Below are 20,520 nucleotides of genomic sequence, written 5' to 3' on the forward strand. Positions count from 1 at the left end.
ATCCTTTACAGTCTAGAACTTAAGTCCTACTGCTGTAAAGCGTGAAACTAAGTATATTTTCTACATTTCCTCCCAACTTGGCTTAAATATTAGCTTAGGGAAAAGTGGTCAAAATTGAATTTAAGAATGTTTCAGGAAGAAATGTTTCAGAAATGAAATATAGATTCATAAGTAAAGAAACTTCAGATAGATTACTTGAAACAGAAAATTAAAGTAAATGGTTTGTGACACAACAGGAACTAGGAAAAGCACAGGAATTTAAATGACATCTTTTAATTGAAATCAGTCTTTCTGAGGTGACTATGAAAGCAAGAAATATTACAACAAATAACTACTAATGAATATCCTACTCATTGCAATCTTCCACACAATAGTTTCTTTATTATCATTTACATCTCTTACTACTAGTAAAGCATTCTGAAGTTGCTAAGCATAAATTGTATGCAACTGATCAAAATCTACTCAGATTTCCAGAAAAGCAGCAAAACTTGGAAAATACTCCCATAAACATGCCCATTTGCATAATCAATGACAGAAAAATAAACCCATATTGGTAAAAAGTGCATGATTACAATTGCTGCTGTTGTTGTACAAAGGATTCCATAGAGGAAGAAACAATAATGCACAAGAAATGGTATATAGGTCAATCATTTATTTTCCATTCTTAAATGTCTTTCAAAATAATTGATGCTCATGAAATGCAATGTACTGAAAGTCCTGGGGTCTGTGAGTTTCAGGAACACTCATAAGGGTAGTGATGTTTTCCCATTGATGGGGAAGGAAAGAGTTCAGGTTTCAGGATTTGTTTAGAACCTCCTCCCCTCTGCCAGATTTTCCACCAGAGAACCATTTTGTGAAGTAGTACCAAATAAATATAATCATGCTCAAGTGAGTTCTGTGGAAACTGAAATCAATTTGACTGTGTACATAATTGAATTTTAAAAGGTGCCCTTTTTCAAATTATGAATTTTAGTTTTAATCTTAATAATCCTTTAAAAATGTACCACTGCTCAGTGAGAGAAAAAAAGTGACACCTGTTCTTCAACTATATGATAAGGTATATTTTGCAAAAATAAAGCATATTGCATCTTCATTTTGTAGGTGGATATTAAGAAAGGTCCTGATGTAGCTGGGGCATAAACGTAAAGACTCATCTGCTTCCTGGAAAATAGAAGAAAGGTAAGTACTTATCAGAAAGCTGTGGAAAAATAAAACAGGTAATACTCAAATTCTATATATTGAGGATATCATGTTTTCTATTAGCTTGCCAAATCTTTCAAGCTGCAGAGAGAAATTTTCTCATGAACTTCATGGCTAAGGCAATAATTATCCCATTCAAGGATACATGGAAGGCTGCTTCCCAGCCCTCAGGAGCTGCCTAGAGCCACACAAGGAGGGGTATTTAATTAAATCTGCTCTGAATGAGCATTTGCATTCTTTGCTGTCCTTTAGATTATCTTCCATTTAGGTATATAAACTACTATTTTCAAAAGGACTATTGACTTATTCTCTTTGTGGTCTGTTGAGTAAAGCAACACCTTGGCTCCACCATCTTTCCTTTATTCCTTTTTGTACATCCATCTCCTTATTTTCCAATTGTTTAAAAATTTGCCCAAAGGCATAATTATTACAGTATTCAAAACTGAGGCTTCTTTAAGGAAATCTTATTTTTGATTCTTCTAAATCTAGTAAATCAAGTAATCTACTTAGGAAAAATGGTCTCTATTTTGTAAAGAAAAGAAAGACACATCATTTTGTAAAGAGCAGTAACTTTTCCTTATAACAGTCAAACTATTAAGCCAAACTAATATACTTGTTGACAAAGACATTGTAGAAAATTTTCAATTTAATTTAGGCCCATATAGACACATGATAATTGATATTCAGGATTCAGGAAGCACTGATGAAACTAATCATGTAATTTTAATTGAAAATAATAGCAGAAAAATTTTTTACCGCTACTCTAAATCATTTTGAAAGGCATATTTTCCCACTAGGAAAGGTTTCTCTTCTGATTTGACTTTTCAGTGGCTGATCTTTTCTGTTATACAAATGAATATGAATTACTTTGTTTAATCATAACTTGTTTGTTAGTGGGCCTAGGCAGTTCTTAAAGGTGATATAATATTTCCTTTATTATAATATGAATATATTTAGCATTTTGAATACATTCTGTTCAAGTACATTGTAGGCAGATTTGTTCTGTCTTCTTTTATGAATAAATAGTGGCAGAAATGATCAGAACAAAAGATCAAGTTGCCTTCATAGACATAAGCTTGTAATCTCATATCCAAAGAAAATCCATAGTTCCAAAAATTCTGCTTTATTTTTCTCAGGCTACAATGTGACTCTTTCACACTTTAAAAATGGACAAATTTGCTTTGTTTAAATTTATAATTTTTTGAAATGTCTCCAAAAGATGGAATGGATGCGGATGAATCCCTATTGGAAACTCATAAAATTGTATTATATTAGGAATTACCTGTGATAATTCATGTAAAATACTTAGCATGATTTTGATGCATAATGAAAGCTCAACGATTATCATGGCCACCTCCAGAATTTCTACATATGCCAGTTTACAGGCAACAGTCTGACTGGAAGTGTAGCACGTGGACATGTTTTGAAGTTGTGATTGTTTTCATAGAAGGCAAATTGCTGTTATTTAGATTGTATATATATATTTATGATGTTCCTGGGAAGGGAGGACTGATGGAAACTATAGGTAAGTGGAAGATTCTCCACCACAGGCCATATTAATGCCTGTGATTATTTAAAAAAAAAAAAAAAAAAGGCTTCCACTTAGGGAAGATAGAGTCAGGCATTCATTCTTCTGTGTATAAGGGGGCACAGGAGCTAATATTTAAAACACAGAGGCCTGAACCACCTCTATAGTTTTGCCAAAATTCAGATCTGTCTACTTTTACTTGATTTTTCCTCTAAACTTTGAGTAATTTGGTTTTACTGTGTTGGACATTGCTTTTCTTCTATTTTCTTATACTGTTGTATTCAATTTTAGCTTATGAATTATAATCATTCAACAGAGCTTCACATTGAACATCGAGGGTACACACCCTGATTTTGTGCAGCATGTCTGTATGAAGCAACTCTATTTTTATACTAATATGTTGCCTTCATTTTCAAATAGCATATTTTTATCTTATTTTATCTCTATTATTTATGAATATTTTAGTTCTCATTAATTTATAGTTTAATTTCCCTTTTAATTTTCTTTTCCCTTATAAATTTCAGTCTCCCCAGATAACTACCAATATCAGTTTTACATCAATTTTTCTAGGCAGTGATATATTAAATTAGTTATTTGTGATTTTTAAAATAATTAACAAGCTAGAAATAATCATGAAATCAAAAGTTAGTACATATTAGCTTTTGTGCAACATTCTAAATTTCAAAGATAAGTTCATCTTTTAGCCCATTCCTCTCAGAATAAAGATGTAAAGTAGTGAGCTGCTTGATATTAATTGATAGGCCATATTACTCATTCAGCCTTCATTTATGTTTAATTACGTTAATTATCTCAAAAATTTGAGTATGTATTGCCTAGATATGCCCCAACATACTTGAATCCTAATTTATAACCCTTTTATAAGATGAAAACAAGTAATATATAAACTAATGTTAGTGAAGTTGTATATGATTTTTGCCATACTTACCTAATTTACTTTCTTTGATCTGCATGTGCAGTATGAAATCATAAAAGCAATAAACATCACCACACCAACACTCAGTAAAATCATTTCTACTAGGCCAAGGAGGTTTATTTTTTCAGTCACTTGTTTTCTGAACATTTCTGCCTTCTCATCATTAATTGTACCAGTCTACAAAAAATTTAATAAATAGCATTATTTGGGTAGTTCAGGGTAATAAAATACTCATAACTTCCGCTTAAGTATCACTCTTATTTTGAAACATCTTACAGGTGTCAGTCATCTTTATCTATAAGACAAGCCAATGGAATTCCCTTTGCATGTCAAAGTATGTAATAAAGGTTAAGGTGGAAGATTTAGTGAGTGAAGTATAATTGCCCTTCTTTTAGTCACGTTATATAACATTCTCCAATACACTGGCTTCATTGATCTATATGATCATTGCACTGAAATATTTTCCTCTTTCCCAACATATGTTTCCTGGTGACAAAGGGAAATGGCAAGGATCAATAGTTTCCTTCCTCTAAAGACTTATGCAGTGTATTCCCTAATTCCATGACTAATCAATTTCATGATTTATCCCAAAATATCTTGTCAGGCACTGAGGTAGACTGCCTACACCTACTCTTGCCTGATCTTTATAAGATTGATTGACTTTTATTAGCAGTACAATATTCACACTGAGGTACTTGGAATTATATGTATGCATGACTCTTTCCTAACACAAGTACTATGACAAGAAAGAGTGTATAATAGTTATATTATGAAAATAATCTAAAAGTACTCCCTTTTTCTGAAATAAAAACATTGAAAACTAATACAAACCTGATATTTCTGTGTAGTTTTGTTGTCTCAAAATAATTATATAATTAATAATATATAAATTCAGGTAATGGGAACATAAACAACTTCCAATACTATACATGCGTATTAAATTTTCAAACATCAAAAGCCTTCTCTATATACAAAGAAGTTTATTGGTTTTGGTGATTAGTAGACAAAAATACCAACCTCATTAAGCCAAAGAACAGGTACTATATAGTTCTGCTTCAGATTTTTTAATGCCCTGTAATAGATATTGAAAATAGTTATAAAATATATACTAACTTGTTACATATATAACATAAATGTTAATTACTGCTGTAAATAAATGTTCAGAAATTAGTTGCTCTTACAATTTGGTTAAGTTTTTTGATTTTTGTTGCCTGCAATTAAAGTTTAATCTGGCTATTTCTCAGATATCTTTTACTCTTATAAATATCTCTCTCTCTCTTTTTTTTTCTCTTTTGTCTTTCTAGAGCCACTCCCACGGCATATGGAGGTTCCCAGGTGAGGGGTCAAATCAGAGCTGTAGCTGCCAGCCTACACCACAGCCACAGTAACGTGGGATCTGAGCTGCATCTGCACCTACACCACAGCTCATGGCAATGCCGGATTCTTAACCCACTAGGCAAGGCCAGGGATCAAACCCACATCCTTATGGATACTAGTGGGTTTCGTTAACCACTGAGTAATGACGGGAACTCCAACTCAGAAATATTTCTGATACAGATTTCTAATTAGATTGACTTTTATTAAGGATATATTTCCCTTTTGACAAATTATACCTAGGAATCTAAATTATGATTTCTATAAAATGTTGTCATGGAAATATTTGCATGGATAGTAAAATGAGAAATGCTACCAAATACTCATGCCAGAATATATGTAAATACCATTTCTTACACATTTATCCATTTCTATAGATATAATTCTAAATTACAAATAAAAGTTACAAGGATTTAATAGTTAATCACATCTAGCCAAAGAGAAGTTGAAATTTTATATTCTTTCCACTTAATTTCATACATATACTCACTTTCTGACAAGCAAATACTAAAAATCATAATGAACCTAATTATGGGACTCACTCAATTATTCTTGCTGGCTTGACCAGTAAGTTGATCTGTAGCCGTTGTGCAAATCGTAAAGTGAATCCAGTTATCTAAAAAGAGAACAAACTAAAAAAATTAGCAACTTCCTTAAACAGTCTTTTATGATATGCAAATCTTATTTTTACTATTATGTAGAACTTAAGGTGAAACTGTATTACTTGAAACTTGTTAAATTTATTAAACACTTAATTGGACATATTACATACATAATGGTCCACAATTACATTTTACACTTGTATACACATATGTAAATTCACACACACACAATTCCTTGCCCCACCTAATGCCAAGGTGTTAGTTAGCGTTGCGACATTTATATGAACTGGTTTTGGGAATTAACAATAGTAGTGAAACCTAGAGCTCATATAGTAATTCAAATCTGGAACTATACATGGATATATATATATATATATAGTCATAACCCATGTGTCCTCAGTATAATTATAATACTACTTCTATCATTATTTAAACTGAAATACAACTGCTAAAATTCTGGCATTTTGTTTAACTTCAGAAAAGGAGAATAATAAAATAAAAGTTGAAACTGTTGGTCTATTGGAAATTTAATAGATTTTTCCTGACACTAAGTCTAATAGGTCTTTCCTCAAATGTACAAATACCCGGAAAATCTCTTTTAATCCCTTGTCATCTACAGGTTTCCCTATAATAAGTAATACTTGCAGTTAAGTATAAAATAAGCATAAACTTGTAATTTATACCAAATCACCTTAAGCCAAGTAGAATCATTTCCATCATTGCTTTTCCTAACCTATGAATAATTTTTAAATGCCTTTTAAAATTACATATGCTGAAAAACTAAAATAAAATTACCTTGATATTTCATAAGAAACAATAGGGAAAAAAAGCAATGTCATTTTCATTGAAATAAAAGTGAGTAATTTATCAAGATTGTGATGCAATTGGGAATTCCCATCATGGGTCAACTAGGATCCATGAAGATGCAGGTTTGATCCCTGGCCTTGCTCAGTGGGTTAAGGATCTAGTGTTGCCATGAGCTGTGGTGTGGATCTTACATGTGTCTCGGATCCTGTGTTGCTGTGGCTGTGGCGTAGGCTGGCAGCTGTATCTCTGATTCAACCCCTAGCCTGGGAACTTCCATATACCACAGGTGCGGCTATAAGACAAACAAAACAAAACAAAGCAAAACAAAAAATCTGTGATGCAGTAAGTATGATCAGTAAATACGATTGTCAAAAAGGGGAGAACTTAATTTTTCCTTCATTTTAGAAAGCAATATTAAATCAGTCAGATCAATAATGTATTTACTTACAGGTTCAACATCTAAGTAAGTGCTATGTTCTTCTTGATTTGGATTTAAGCCTTCAATTGTTTCTGCAATTTCAGGACTTGCATGTAGAAAGTGAGGGAGTGAAATGTACACGGGTTTTCCTGAAAACAAAATTTAAGAGACAAGTGAGATAAATCATTTTCCTCATTTCACATACTGCTTAGAAAAAGTTCCTTGAAAACAAAGCTTTTTAAATTAACAAGATAAATGTGTAGTTGGCTTTGAATATTAATTGGGGGATAATGGTGAGGAAAAATTATAACATCTGACTGCTACTGAATGAAAATAAAATAGAAACTTCTGCATCATCCTGCTAACTAGACAGTTGATGTCTTTTTCGTTCCTTACATGTTCATTTTCTTTTCTTTTTGGTCAAACCCATGGCATGTGGGAGTTCCCTGGGCCAGGGATCAAACCCATATCACAGCAGTGGCCCAAGCTACTGCAGTGCTAATGCTGGATCCTTAACCTGCTGAACCACAAGAGAACATCTTCACATGTTCATTTTCAATACATGAAGCTTATCTGTTGAACTCAAAATTATAACAATTTACATTCACATTTCAGGCAATAATTGTCTAGAGACTTAGAATTTATTTAAGAGGTTCTTATTTTATTCACACCGACTGCCATATGAAGATGAACAAAATAAAATAGACTACAAATTTCATGATTGAGTCAATTCTTATCTCAGAGACATCCTAAAATGCACTTATTTTTATTTACCACTTTCTAGGGTATAAAAAGTTAGAAAAATGTCAGAGGGATAAGTTGGGATGCTCAAAGTCTTCTGGGAACTAATTTCATTTTAGCTTAAATCGTAATGGAGCACAGGGGGAATTCCCGTTTTGGCTCAGTGGAAACAAATGTGACTGGTATCTCTGAGGATGTGGGTTTGATCCCTGGCCTTGCACAGTGGCTTAAGGACCCAGCATTGCTGTGAGCTGTAGTGCAGCTCACAGAGGAGGCTTGGATCTGGCGTTACTCTGGCTGTGGTGTAGGCCTGCAGCTGCAGCTCTGATTCCAGCTTGGGAACTTACATATACCACAGGTGTGGCCCTAAAAAGATAAATAAATAAATAAATAAATAAATAAATAAATAAATAAATAAATAAAAGGAGTGCAGGGATTTTGCACAGCAAAGGAAACTATCAAAAAATGAAAATTCTACTTACGGAATAGGAGAAAATATTCACAAAACACATATCCCATAAGCTGATTAACATCCAGATATGAAAGGAATTCATACAACTCAAAAAAACTTAAATAACCCAATTTAAAAATGGGCAAATGACCTAAAGAGACATTTTCCAAAGTAGCATAGGGAGATATCAGCATGGTTTTACCAAATAATAACTAAGTTTTATAACACTGAAATAACTAGGACCTAAAAAGCCTAAAAAGTCAAGACAAAAAAAATCTAATACCAGCCTTATTTTCTGCCATTATTACTTTCTCACTTTAAAATTTCTGGTGGAAATGAATCTTGGGTGAAATTTACATTTTAAAGAATATTGCAAATTCTGTAATGGATTGTGTCATCAAAAACTTTTACTTACCTTCTTTGCATTTGCTAATGTCTAACACACCATATAATGTACAATTTTTGGAGATAATTTTTTCTGTGCAGAAACAGCGATTTTCTGGATTTTGAAGTGGAGATGCAAAAGTCATGGATGGAAGAATAAATCTATACACAGGAATTCCTTTCAGGTTAACTTCAGCTCCAAATACAGCATAGAAGGATCTAAATACAGATGAAATAGAGCTTCATTCTGGAAATCTAAACTGCATTGTGAAGATTCTTCTTATTTTTAAATGTATATTATTGCCTTAAAATAGAAACATTGGTTATAATATTGATAGAATTCTTGCTTGATTTATAGAAAAAAAAAATCTTGTGAAACTTTAAGGCATACCAGAACCTAATACTGGAGTTGAAGCTCTTCTTATCTTGGTTTTCAAAATTTCTAGAATAATTTGTACTTCTGAATCACCATAGAGCATTTATACTGAAGACATTTCTCATAGTTAGTTTTCTCTATAAATATATAGAGGAAAATATAAATATTTTATAGGACTCCTTCAAATTCTTTTTTTAAAGTGATTTTTTTTCCATTATAAGGACTCCTTCAAATTCTTTTTTTAAAATGATTTTTTTCCATTATAGCTAGTTTACAGTGTTCTGTCAATTTTCTGCAGTACATCAAAGAGATAGTCACACATACATATATACATTCTTTTTCTCACATTATCCTCCACCATGCTACACCATAAGTGACTAGACATAGTTCCCAGTGCTATATAGCAGGATCTCAGGATGCCTTCAAATTCTTTGTTTGTGCCCAGTTAAATGAAATAAAAATAATATTCAGTCCTCCAGTACTTAATCCTGGAGAGACAATCCTGGCTACTCACCTGATGCATGAGAGTGTTTGATGTGCAGATCCTAAGCCTCCATCATTTAACAAATTGCCACTTGGATATGGTTCCCTGTGCTATTCAGCAGAATCTCACTGCCTATCTATTCCAAATTCAATAGTTTGCATCTACTAGCCACAAATTCCCAGTCCATCCCATTCCCTCCCCCTTCCTCTTGGCAACCACAAGTCTATTCTCCATATCTATGAGTTTGTTTCTTTTCTGTAGATAGGTTCATTTATGCCATATATTAGATTCCAGATATAAGTGATATATGGTATTTGTCTTTCTCTTTCTTACTTCACTTAGTATGAGAGTATCTAGTTCCATCCATGTTGCTGCAAATGGCATTATTTTGTTCTTTTTTTGGGTCTGAGTAGTACTCCATTGTGTACATATACGTCTTCTTTATCCATTCATTTGTCAATGGACATTAAGGTTGTTTCCAGGTATTGTGAATAGTGCTGCAATGAACACAGGAGTGCATGTATCTTTTTGAATGAAGGTTTTGTCTGGATATATGCCCAGAATTGGATTTCTGGGTCCTATGGTAGTTCTATATTTAGTTTTCTAAGGTATCTCTGTACTGTTTTCCAAAGTAGTTGTACCAGTTTACATTCCCACCAACTCTGTAGGAGAGTTCCCTCTTTTCCACACCTTCTCAGCATTTGTTATTTGTAGACTTGCTAATGACCATTCTGACTCGTGTGAGCTGGTACCTGATTACAGTTTTGATTTGCATTTTTCTAATAATTTGTGAGGTTGAGAATTTTTTCATGTGCCTATTGGCCATCTGTATGTCTTTGGAAAAATGTCTATTCAGGTCTTCTGCCTATTTTTCAATTGGGTGTTTGGTTTTTTGTTTTGTTTTGTTTTTGCTGTTGAATTGGATGAGTTGTTTGTTTATTTTAGAGATTAAGCCCTTATCAGTTGCATCATCTGCAGCTATTTTCTCCATTCCATAGGTTTTTTTATGGTTTACTTTGCTGTGCAAAAGCTTGTGTGTTTGATTAGATCCATTTGGTATATTTTGGTTTTTATTTCTATTGCTTTGGGAAAGTGACCTAAGAAAACATTTGTGCAGTTGATGTCAGAGAATGTTTTGCCTATATTCTCTTCTAGGAGTTTTATGGTGTCTTGGCTTATCTTTAAGTCTTTAAGCCGTTTTGAGTTTATTTTTGGGCATGGTGTGATGGGGCATTCTCGTTTCATTGATTTACAGGCACCTGTCCAGTTTTTCCTGCATCACCTGCTGAAAAGATTCTTTTTCCCATTTTATAGTCTTGCTTCCTTTGTTGAAGATTAATTAACTGTATATGTCTGGATTTATTTCTAGGTTCTCTATTTTGTTCCATTAGTCTATATGTCTGTTTTGGTACTATATCTCACTTGATTGATTACTGCAGCTTTGTAAGATTGTGTGAGGTCTGGGAGAGTTCTGCCTTGTGCTTGGTTTTTGTTCCTCAGGATTGCTTTGGTAATTCTGAGTCTTTTATGGTTCCATATAAATTTTTGGATTGTTTGTTCTAGTTCTGTGAAAAATGTCATAGGTAAATTGATAGGGATTGCATTGAGTCTGTAGATTGCTTTGGGTAGTACGGCCATTTTTATGAGATTAATTTTTCCAACCTATGAGTGTAGAATATTTTCCCATTTCTTTGAATCTTCCTTAATTTCCTTGATTAACGTTCTCAGCATATAAGTCTTTCACCTCCTTGTTCAGGTTTATTGCCAGGTATGTAATGTTTTTGGGTGCAATTTTAAGAGGTATTTTTGCATTCCTTTTCTAATATTTCATTGGTAGTGTACAGAAATGCAACTGACTTCTGAATGTTAATTTCGTATCCTGCTACTTTGCTGAATTCATTGATCAGTATGAACAGTTTTTGTGTGGAGTCCTTAAGGTTTTCTCTATATAGCGTCATGTCATCTGCATGGAGTGACATTTTACCTCTTCTCTTCCAATTTGGACACCTTTTATTTCCTTTGATTGCTATGGCTAGGACTTTCAGTACTCTGTGTAATAAAAGTAGTGGGAATGGGCATCTATGTCTTGTTCCACTTTTTAGTGGGAAGGCTTTCAACTTTTCTCCTTTGAGTATTATATTGGTTGTAGGTTTGTTATAAATGACTTTGATTATCTTATGTTATGTCCCCTCAGTATCCCCTTTGGTAAAAGTTTTTATCATGAACGGATGTTGATTTCTGTCAAATGCTTTATCTGCATCTATTGAGATGATCATACGTTTCTTGACATTTCTTTTGCTAATGCAGTGTATGACACTGATTGATTTGCTTATGTTGAACCATCTTCGTGAACCTAGGATGTATCCTGCTTGGTCATGGTACATGGTTTTTTTTAATATGTTGTTGGATTTGGTTGGCTAAATTTTTTATTAAGAAATTTGCATCTATGGTCATCAAACATAGATGATGACACTGGCCTGTAATTTTCTTTGTTGGTACTATCTTTGCCTGGTTTTTGTATTAACATGATAGTGGCTTCATAGAATGTCTTCGGGAATATTCCTTTTTCTTCAACCTTTGGAAGACTTTAAGAAGGATAGGTATAAGTTCTGTTCTGATTGGATGATTCTATTCTATTATTATCTCTTCCAAGACACTAATTCATTCCTCTGTATTATTCATTTTGCTCTTCAGTGCCTTTAAGTCAGCTTGCATCTCCACAAATTATTTTTCTAATTTTCCTTGGCCCCTTCTTATATTTTATAGTTCCTTTCTAAAGTAATCTGTATTATTGTTCATATCTGCTCTTAATTCCTTCAGTATTTTCTTTATCTTCTTTTTGAACTCAGTGTCTGTTAGACTGCAGAGGTCTGTTTCATTGTTTGCTCTTTCAGGGAAATTCTCCTGTTCTTTTAACTGGAAATTTTTCCTAAGCTTCTTCATTTTGCTTATATTTTTCTTATTTTGTGAGTTTAGGGGGAAAAAAAAACACCCTGTTCTCTTGGAGGGTTATTTATATGCAAGAGTACCCCTGTTTATTTTTGTGAGGGCTTATTATTTATTTTTGGCATGAGGGTTGCTTTTTTTGGCGGGGGCGGGGGATACTTGCTGTCTCTTTTCTCATGTGTGCAGGCTGTTATCCCCTTAATGGGGTGCTGTGCATGCTTCCAGTGAGATGGAGGCAATGGGAAGAGCTAGTAGCCAGAGCCTGGTTCTGGGCCCCTGACAGGGGCAAGGACCTGTGGGATGGTGGCTCAGGCTGCTCCTAGTTGCAGGGCCCTGGGAAGTTGCTGACCGTTTTGTGACTGGGTTATTTGTGTTTTTGATATTGAGCTGTATGAGTGTTTGCATATTTTGGAAATTAAGCCCTTGTGGGTTACAGCATTCGTGAATAGTTTTTCTCAATCTGTAGGTTCTCTTTATGTCTTGTTTTTGGTTTCTCTTGTGCAAAAGCTTATGTTTGATTAGGTCCCATTTGTTTATTTTTGTTTTTGTTTCTTTTGCCTTAGGAAACTGACCCAAGAAAACATTGCTTCAATTTGTGAGAGAATATTTTGCCTATATTCTCTCCTAGTTTTCTGTTATCATAAATTATATTTAGATCTTTAAGCCACTTTGAGTTTATTTTTGTGTATTTTATGAGGGAGTGTTCTGACTTCATTGATTTACATGTGGCTGTCCAGCTTCCCAATACCACTTGCTGAAGAGACTCTTTTCTTTATAGGATGTAATTGACCATAGGTATATTGGTTTATTTCTGATCCATTGATAAGTATATCTGCTTTTGTGCCGATATCATACTGTTTAAATTACTGTAGCTTTGTAGTATTATCTGAGGTCTGGGGGGGGGGTGTCTCCAATTTGTTCTTTTTCTTCAGTATTACAACTCTGAGTCTTTTGTGGTTCCATATAAAGTTTAGTATAATTTGTTCTAGTTCTGTGAAAAAACATCATGGGCAATTTGATATCAATCCCATTAAATCTGTAAATTGCTTTGGGCAGTGTGGTATTTAATAATATTAATTTTCCCAGTCTACGAGCACGGACTACCTTTCTATTTCTTTGATGCATCTTCAGTTTCCTTTATGAACGTTTTATAGTTTTCAGTGTAGGTCTTTCACCTCCTATGTAAGGTTTACTCCTAAGTATTTTTTGGATGCAATTTTAAAAGCAATATTTTATTTCACTTTTTTCCTCATATTTCATTGTTAGCATAGTGAAATGCAACAGACTTCCTATGTATATTTTGTATTCTGCTACATTGCTGTAATCATTTTTTAGTCTTACTAGTTTTCGTGTCTTATCTTTAGGGTTTTCTATATAGAGTGCCATGTCATCTATACTGAATACCTTTTCTTCTTTTTCTTATCTGATTTCTGTGGCAGGAATGTCTATTAATACTATGCTGAATAGAAATAATGAGAATGGGCATGCTTGTCCTGTTCCAGAACTTAGTGGGAACACTTTCTGATTTTTATCTCTGACTATTATTACGTTGGTTTTGAGTTTGTCATAAATATCTGTTATTATGCTGAGATAGGCTCCATCTGTACCTACTTTGGTGAGAGTTTTTTTCATGAATGGATGTTGAATTTAATCAAAAGCCTTTCCTGTATCTATTAAGATTATCATTTGGATTTTGTCTTTCTTCTTTTGATATGGTCTATTTCATTGATTATTTGCATATGCTGTGATCCTGGAATGGATTCTATTTGATGATGGCATAGGATCATTTTTGTGCGTTGTTGTATTTGGTTTGCTAATATTTTGCTGAGGATTTTTGCATCTATATTCATCAAAGATACTGGCCTGTAATTTCCTTTTTGCAGTGTCTTACTCTGGTTTTGGTATCAGGGTGATGGTGGCTTTGTAGAATGACTTTGGGAGTGTTACTTCCTCTTTAATGTTTGGAAGACCTTGAGAGGATAAGTAGAAATTCTTCTTTGTATGCTTGTTAGAATTTCCCAGTGAAGCCATCCAGTCCTGTACTTTTGTTTTAAAGGTTTTTGTTTGTTTATTTGTTTGGTTTTTGTTTGTTTTTATATATTCTATTTCACATCTAGTGATGAGGCTGTTCAAATTATCTATTTCTAATATGTATCTATCAGAATCTATCAGGATTCAGTTTTAGTGGGCTGTATGTTTCTAGAAGCATGTTCATTTTTTCTAGGTTGTCCAGTTTGTTGGCATTTAATAATTCACGGTATTTTTTATGATTTTTTTGTATTTCTTCTGTGTCAATTGTTATTCTTCCTCAGATCTTCCTTATTTTGGTTAATGGGATCCTCTCTTCTTGGTGAGCTTGGGAAGGGATTTATTGATTTATTTACTCATCCAAAAACAGTTCTTGGTTTTATTATTTTTTTATTACTTTTCTTCTGTATTTTACTTTTTTCCTATCTGATATTTATTATTTCCTTCCTTCTGCAGATTTTAGGTTTTGTTCCTTTTATTCCAATTCTTTTATGTAGTAAGTTAGATTGTTTATTTGAGATTTTTCTTGTTTTTTGAGGAAGACCTATATTTCTATGAACTTCTCTCTTAGGACTGTGTTGCATCCCTTACGTTTTGTATGGTTGTGTTCTATTTTCTTTCTTTTTCTTTTATGGCTGTATCCATGGCATATGAAAGTTTCTCAGCCAGGGACTGAATATAAGCCACAAATGCAACCTACACTACAGCTGAAGTAATGCCAGTTCCTTTAATTGATGAGCCAGGGATTGAACCTGAAACTCTTCAGCAAACTGAGCCATTGTAGTCAGAATCTTAACCCACTACACCATACTGGGAACTCCTGGTTCTGTTTTCATCATCAGTTGTCTTGAATATTTTTAAATTTCCTTTTTGATTTCATCATTGACCTATTTTGTTTTAGCGACTTTTTGTATGTCTCCATGTGATCATTTCTTTCACCTTTTTCTTTCAGTGGTTGATTTTAAATTTTATGCCATTGTGATCAGAAAAGATGTTTCAAATGTTTTCTAACTCCTAAATTTGTTGAGGCTTGTTTTTGACCTAGTGTGTGGTCTATTCCAGAGAAAGTTCCATGAGAGCTTGAAAATAATGTGTATTCTGATTTTTTGGATGTAATGATCTGAAAATATCAAGTCTAACTTTTCTATTTTATCACTTAGGATCACTGTTCCCTTATTGATTTTCTATTTGGAATATCTGTCCATTGATGTTAGTGGGGTATTAAAGTCTGTGAGTGAGCTGTTAGCTTATTGAGAATGAGGCAGCTATGGCAGAGCCTCTCCCTTTGTGAACAATGACAGCGGGCCTCTGATGGTGGACTTAAGCATCCTCCTGTGGCCCAGACCACACATTAACACTTTGGGCTGTCTCTGCACAGACAAATCTTGTTCTATCCCTGGGTTTGTCTGATGAAGCCCAACTTTCAGCACTAAGCTGCCTTACATCCTAGCAGATGAGTGTCTCTGGCTGGAAAGTTCAAGGTGGCAGGAAACTATGTGCTGGTCTCTCTCTGTCCTGAAGACTGTAACAGCTGACTTTTCTTTACCACAAGTCAGCTGGTACACTCTCCTATGAGCCTCTGAAACACCCTCACTAACCCAGATCTCCCAGTATGTGAAGGGGGTTCCCAGGATAAGGGAACCTTTCACAAATCCCTCCCAGGGGTGCAGGTCCCATCTCAATTCCTTTTTTTCCTTTAGTCCTACCCAATTACATAATGATATTTCTTGCAGCTTTTGTTGTATTAGATCTTCTGTCACTTTCAGTAGGTATTCTGTGAGAACTATTCCACATGTAGGTGTGTTTTTGATGTATTTGTGGATGGAGGTGATTTCCATGTCCTCCTCTGCAATATTCATCTCTGTCTTCCTCTTTGGACATCTTTAGAAAAATTGAGCATGCCCTTCTAGACTTGACTATTACTAAACATACTTCTAGTTTAGTAAAATAAAAGAAAAATAGTTCTTGATTTGAAATGACAAAGAAGAGAGAAGGATCAAGATGGCAGAGGAGTAAGATGCCACACTCACCTTCTCCCATAAACACATCAAAAAAACACATCTACATGTAAAATGATTTGCATAGAACATCTACTGAATGCTGGCAGAAGAACTTAAACCTCCAAAAAGGGCAGTAAACTCGACATAACTGGTTAGAAACAAAGAAAGTAAGAGAGAAAGAAAGGGAATCAGGATGGGACTAACATTCCTGAGAGGGAGCTGTGAAATAGAAAAGGAACCTACACACTGGGAAGCTACCTAACCAATGGGGAGATCAGCCGAGATGGAGGGACCACAAAGTTGCCAAAAAGGCACAGCAATTAGACAGAGGAGGGCAAAGTAGAGTGAGAACCACACAGATCATCTGCACCACTGTCCAGGAAACCACAGCCTGAGACTGGAGGTGGGGGCTGGGCACTGAGATTCAGGCTGTGGTGAGAGGACTAGGGTTGGCTGTGTGGAGACAGCATAAGGGGCTAAGGACCAGTGTGCCACTGGCTGTAGAGTAGTGTGCTATGGGCTGGGGCATGAATACCACAGCATGGGGAACCCTGGGTGAGGTCTGGGCCCACAGGAAAAGCAAGGTGCTGTTGTCAGGAAGGGTGAGAGGAGAAGGGGCAGCCTGTCATAGGAATCTCCCTGAGCATGCATGAGCTCTCAGAAGGTGGGGTGCCTCTGGTGCAGACTATGTGTAGCAAGAAGGCACTTGCTTGAGCTACAGGAGACTGGGCACTTCTTGTGTGGGCTACGGGTGGCCATTGGTTAGGTAGCTTCCCAGTGTGTAGGTTCCTTTTCTATTTCTTTGTTTCATAGGAATCTCCTATTTGATGATGGTATAGGATCATTTTTGTGCGTTGTTGTATTTGGTTTGCTAATAGTGAAAATATTGAAGGAATTAGGCTGAATATCAAGGAATTAAGATTGGATATAAACAGTAATGCAGATTACTTTAGAAAGGAACTAAAAATGTAAGGAGAAACATAGAAAAATTACAAAATTCATTTGTAGAGGCACAAACTAAGGTAAAGGCACTAAAGAGCAGAATGAATGATGCAGAGGAATGAACTGGCGACTTGGAATATAGAATAATGGAAATCCCCCAATCAGGACTGCAGACAGAAAACCAAGTGAAAAAATACGAAAGCAACATAAAAGATATATGGGATAATGTAAAGCAGGCCAATATATTCATAATAGGAATTCCAGGAGGAGAAGAAAAAGAAAAGGGGTTTGAAAATATATTTGGAGAAATTATATCTGAAAACTTTCCAAATCTAAAGCAAACTGATATTAAGTTACAGGAAGCACAGAGGGCCCCAAACAAGCTGAACCCAAATAGGCCCACACCAAGACATATTATAATAAAAATGGCAAAAGTTAAAGAAAAAAAGGGGATTCTAAAGGCAGCAACAGAAAAACAAAGTATTAATTGTAAGGTAACCCCCATAGAGCTATCAGCTGAATTCTCTAGAGAAACACTACAGGCCAGAACAGAGTGGCAAGATGTATTTAAAGTTCTGAAAGGAAAAAATGTGCAGCCTAGAATACGCTATACAGCAAGAAAATCATTTAAAATAGAAGGTGAAATAATGAATCTCTCCAACAAAAAAAAAAAGCTAAAAGAGTTCAGCAATATTAAACCCATTCTAAGAGAAATACTGAAAGGGCTTCTCTAAATACAGAAAGAAGAAGAAATAGGATGGAGTAAATCACAACTGGAAAGCATTCCCTTAAATAAGCTAGCACGCAGATCTAAAAGGGGAAGACAAAAAAAAAACTACTGTAAAATTGATGATAAAAACAAGGAACAGCAAGAGGACAAACATGAAGATATAAAAAAGGACCACAAACTCATAGAATGTGTGGAAGGAAAGTAAGAAAATCTAGAACATATATGTATTTTTAAATAATGTGTCTGAGCCTATATGACTGTCAGGTTAAAGCAAGAAGATATAGGAAGAGGTTAATATACTTAAAAAACAGGGCAATGACAAATCAAAGCCAAACATTACATTTATAAAAACTAAAAAGAAGAGGACACAAGCATAAAATAAGTGGAAATCATCCAACAAAAAACAAATAAAATAAATAAAGGAACAAAGGAGAAACAGAATGAACAGGAAAACAAGGTTTAAAATGGCAACAAATACACATTTATCAAAAAATTACCTTAAATGTCAATGGACTGAATGCTCTAATCAAAAGACACAGAGCATCAGATTGGATAAAAAAGCAAAAAATTAAAATCTGCTGTCTACAAGAGACTCACCTTAGGCCAAAAGACACATATAGCATGAACGTGCAGGGATGGGAAAAGATATTTCATGCCAATGGAAAAGACAGGAAAGCAAGAGTTGCAATACTCATAATAGACTTAAAATGAAGGCCATAAAGAAAGACAAAGAAGGACACTATTTAATGGTAAAAGGATCCATTCAAGAAGAGGATATTACAATCGTCAATATACATGCCCCTAATATAGGAGCACCCCGATACCTACAACAAATGCTAATGGATATAAAAGGAGAAACTGATGGGACTACAATCATAATAGGAGACGTTAACACCTCACTCACATCAGTGGACAGATCCTTTAGACAGAAAATTAATAAGGCAACAGAGATCCTAAAGGACATGTTAGAAAATTTAGACTTAATCAACATTTTCAGGACATTACATCCAAAAAAATAAGAAAATATATTATTCTCGAGTGCACATGGAATAGTCATAAGGATTGATCACATACTGGGGCCCAAAGCTAACCTCAACAAATTTAAGAGTATAGAAGTTATTTCAAGTATCTTCTCCGACCACAATGTCATGAAACTAGAAATTAACCACAGGAAGAGAAATGAGAAAAAACTGACTACATGGAGACTAGACAACATGCTACTAAAAAACCAATGGGTCAATGAGGAAATCAAGAAGGAAATTAAAAAATACCTTGATACAAAAGATAATAAAGACACAACCACTCAAAATCTTTAGAATGCTGCAAAAGCAGTGCTCAGAGGGAAATTCATAGTGATGCAGGCCTTCCTCCAAAAAGAAGAAAAATCTCATATCAACAACTTAACTCACCACCTAAATGAATTAGAAAAACAACAACAAAAAAACCTTAAAGCCAGCAGAAAGAATGAAATCATAAAATCAAAGAGGAAATCAATAAAATAGACATTCAAAAAACAATAGAAAAAATCAATAAAACCAAGAGCTGGCTCTTTTCAAAGGTAAACAAAACTGACAAACCTTTGGCCAGACTCAAAAGAAGAGGAGAGAAAAACCCTAAATAATTAAAATAAGAAATGAAAAAGGAGAAATCACAAAGGATACTGCAGAAATACAGAAAAAACAATAAGAGAATACTATGAAGCATTTTCTTACAACAAATTTGACAACTTAGAAGAAATGGGCTACTTTCTGGAGACTTACAGCCAGCCAAAACTGTATCCAGAATAAATAGATCAAATGAACTGACCGATCCCTCAAAATGAAATTGAATATGTAATAAAAACACTCTCTACAACTAAAAGTCCAGGACCAGATGGCTTCACAGGTGAATTCTACCAAACATACAAGGAGCAACTTATACCCACCCACCTTAAAGTTTTCCAAAAGGTTGAAAAAGAAGGAACACTCCCAAAGACATTCTGTGATGCCAACATCATCCTAATTCCAAAACCAGACAAAGATACTACCAACAAGAAAATTATAGGCCAATATCTGAAGAATACAAATGCAAAAATTCTCAACAAAATTTTAGCCAACTGAATCCAATACATATAAAAAACATCATACACCACGGCCAAGGGGGATACATCCTAGGTTCACAAGAATGGTTAAAAATATGCAAATCAATCAAAATCATACACAGCATTAGCGAAAGAAAAGTCAAAAACCACATGATCATCTCAATAGATGCAGAAATAGCATTTGACAAAGTTCAACATCCATTTATGATTAAAACTCTCACCAAAGTAGGTATAGAAGGAATATAACATAATCAAAGCCATTCATGACAAGCCCACAGCAAATATAATACTCATGGAGAAAAGCTGAAAGCCTTCCCACTAAAATCTGAAACAAGACAGGGATGCCCACTATCACCACTGTTAATCAATATAGAATTGGAAGTCCTGACCACAGAAATCACACAAACAAAAGAAATACAAGGCATCCAAATTGGAAGAGAAGAGGTAAAACTGTCACTGTATGCAGGTGACATGATACTATATATAGAAAACCCT

At 34.5% G+C, this 20,520-nt stretch overlaps 1 protein-coding gene across 2 annotated transcripts in view; it reads right to left on the reverse strand.

Moving 5' to 3' along the window:
• Window positions 1-632: 632 nt before the first annotated feature.
• Window positions 633-20,520, reverse strand: part of LOC125110738 (platelet glycoprotein 4-like) — a 52,560-nt gene continuing 32,672 nt past the window's right edge. For both annotated transcript variants that reach the window (XM_047752254.1, XM_047752253.1), the window contains 6 exons: window positions 8,471-8,658; window positions 6,894-7,012; window positions 5,579-5,652; window positions 4,680-4,734; window positions 3,675-3,839; window positions 633-1,161 (listed from right to left, as the gene is read on the reverse strand). In XM_047752254.1, the coding sequence (XP_047608210.1) occupies window positions 3,675-3,839; window positions 4,680-4,734; window positions 5,579-5,652; window positions 6,894-7,012; window positions 8,471-8,658 (601 nt within the window). In that variant the 3' untranslated portion in view covers window positions 633-1,161. The remainder of the gene's footprint in view (window positions 1,162-3,674; window positions 3,840-4,679; window positions 4,735-5,578; window positions 5,653-6,893; window positions 7,013-8,470; window positions 8,659-20,520) is intronic.

This window comes from Phacochoerus africanus, chromosome 11 (assembly GCF_016906955.1).
Source record: "Phacochoerus africanus isolate WHEZ1 chromosome 11, ROS_Pafr_v1, whole genome shotgun sequence".
NCBI lineage: Eukaryota > Metazoa > Chordata > Mammalia > Artiodactyla > Suidae > Phacochoerus > Phacochoerus africanus.